This window comes from Babylonia areolata, chromosome 21 (assembly GCF_041734735.1).
Source record: "Babylonia areolata isolate BAREFJ2019XMU chromosome 21, ASM4173473v1, whole genome shotgun sequence".
In the NCBI taxonomy this organism is placed as follows: Eukaryota; Metazoa; Mollusca; class Gastropoda; order Neogastropoda; family Buccinidae; genus Babylonia; species Babylonia areolata.
The window spans coordinates 9,228,442-9,230,344 of NC_134896.1; the positions used below are offsets into that span (position 1 = coordinate 9,228,442).

Genomic DNA, 1,903 nt, shown 5'->3' on the forward strand with positions numbered 1-1,903 from the left:
ATAATAACTTGACGTAAATTTGACTGGGGACATTATCCAGCAATTGATGTTGGATCAAAATATAATCTACCACAAGATAAGTACATGTTGGAAAAATAAGCATCAACTGACAGCGAATTATACACAGATTTGGTTTCATAAGGTTTGGGCTGTTTATGCAAATGGGCGACGTTTCATATTATAACTGCATGGCCCGTCAGGTCGTGTGTCTCAATGTATGTCAGTAGAGTACTGGTCAGTGATCACTTTGTGTCAAATGCTTCAGAGTTCGTAGCGAGCAAGCAAGGTTGCATCATTGTCGAGACCGACTGTGACCATCAGAAGAGCAGAATAGCCAGCTGCTGCGTCGACAATCTGGTATAGAATCTAATTATAACAGACAATGTCTTGTCCAAGTTCTACTCCCACTCTCTCGGCCAAAGGCCAACTAGCCCTCAAGACTGCAGCACTTACAGCCAGTGCAGTCTCGCCTCCAAGTTTGAGAGTGACAGTCATTCACAAAAAAATTCCATTTGCAGTGGAGAAACCATCGGTCTTACAACTCTCAGTTTGTTGTAGTTCCAACTGTAAGCTTATGTCAGTTTCTGATACAAGCTCTGTGTTTCGTGGGATATATATATATATATATATATATATATATATATATATATGTATTGTGGATGTCTGGGCTACATGTATATAAATGATGGATGTCTGGGCTACATGTACATAAATGAGGGATGTTTGGGCTACATGTATATACATTCTGTGTCCAGATCATGGTGCTGTTGATAGTGGCTACTGCGACGGCCCTCAACGCCCACTTCCTGGTGACCTTCACCCTGTACAATTACAGTGACCCCTCCACGGCTGACTGCTGGTACGTGGACAACGCCCACCTAGAGCACTACGATACATTCGTCTACCCCTGGCTGGACCTGGTCTTCACCTCCTTGCTCCCCTCACTGCTGCTTCTCCTCGGCAACTCCGCTCTCGCGGCCTCCCTCTACCGCTCCGTGCGCCAGGCCCGTCAGATGAGCAGCCGTGCGGACACCACCACCACCACCACCCGAAAGAAAGCGGCGTCATCACTGACCGTGACGTTGATGTGCGTTTCTGTGACGTTTTTATGTCTGACGTTGCCAGTGTGTGTTTTCCTCATCACGGAGAAATACCTTGACGAGAGCGATGCGTATTACAAAGCCTGGTTGGAGCTTGTGTGGGTAGTGGTCAACTTCTTGTGGTATTGGAATTCTGCCATCAATTTTTACCTGTACTGTCTGACAGGTACCAAGTTTCGGGCGCAGTGTCGACGTCTGCTGCTGTGTGGCGCGCGGCGAGGTGCACGTGCCATGACGACGTCCGCAACGTTGGTCACTTCCACTTCCAAGACGACGTGCCGCGATCAGCACTGCTCTGCTCTGGGCCAGAATGTGGAAGAGGTGGAGCATGACATGGATGATTTCTGATCAGTCATGATGGGGACATTGTTGTTCGTCCATGTGTACAACACAGTGGATACCTGGCACACGCTCACAGTACAGATATGTGATCAAATATTCATTTTCTGCAAGCTCATTTGTAATGCTCATCGTTTTTGTCTGGGTTCATTCTCTCTCTCTCTCAAACAAATAAAAATCGATCTGGCGTTTTACTCTTTTTTTTCCTACTTACATATTGCTGTCTGTGTGTGTGTGTGTGTGTGTGTGTGTGTGTGTGTGTGTGTGTGTGTATTCTTATCCCCAAACCCAAACCCCTGGCATGAAGGCCAAATAGGCTATTGTCAATAAATAATTTCCATTTCATATCACCTCTCTCTCTCTCTCTCTGTAAAGATTTATATACCCTGTAAAACCATGACAAGTCCAGTGCTTGACCAGTTCTTTGAGGACTGGCTGGAAGGAGAATATCCAGAGAGATGCTC

The 1,903-nt window shown here is 46.2% G+C and overlaps 1 protein-coding gene across 1 annotated transcript in view; it reads left to right on the forward strand.

The window, feature by feature from the left end:
* LOC143296278 (uncharacterized) overlaps nt 1–1,531 on the forward strand; it is a 2,575-nt gene extending 1,044 nt beyond the window's left edge. The window contains exon 2 of the mRNA XM_076608124.1: nt 756–1,531. Within this exon, the coding sequence (XP_076464239.1) occupies nt 756–1,448 (693 nt within the window). The 3' untranslated portion in view covers nt 1,449–1,531. The remainder of the gene's footprint in view (nt 1–755) is intronic.
* Nucleotides 1,532–1,903: the final 372 nt, after the last annotated feature.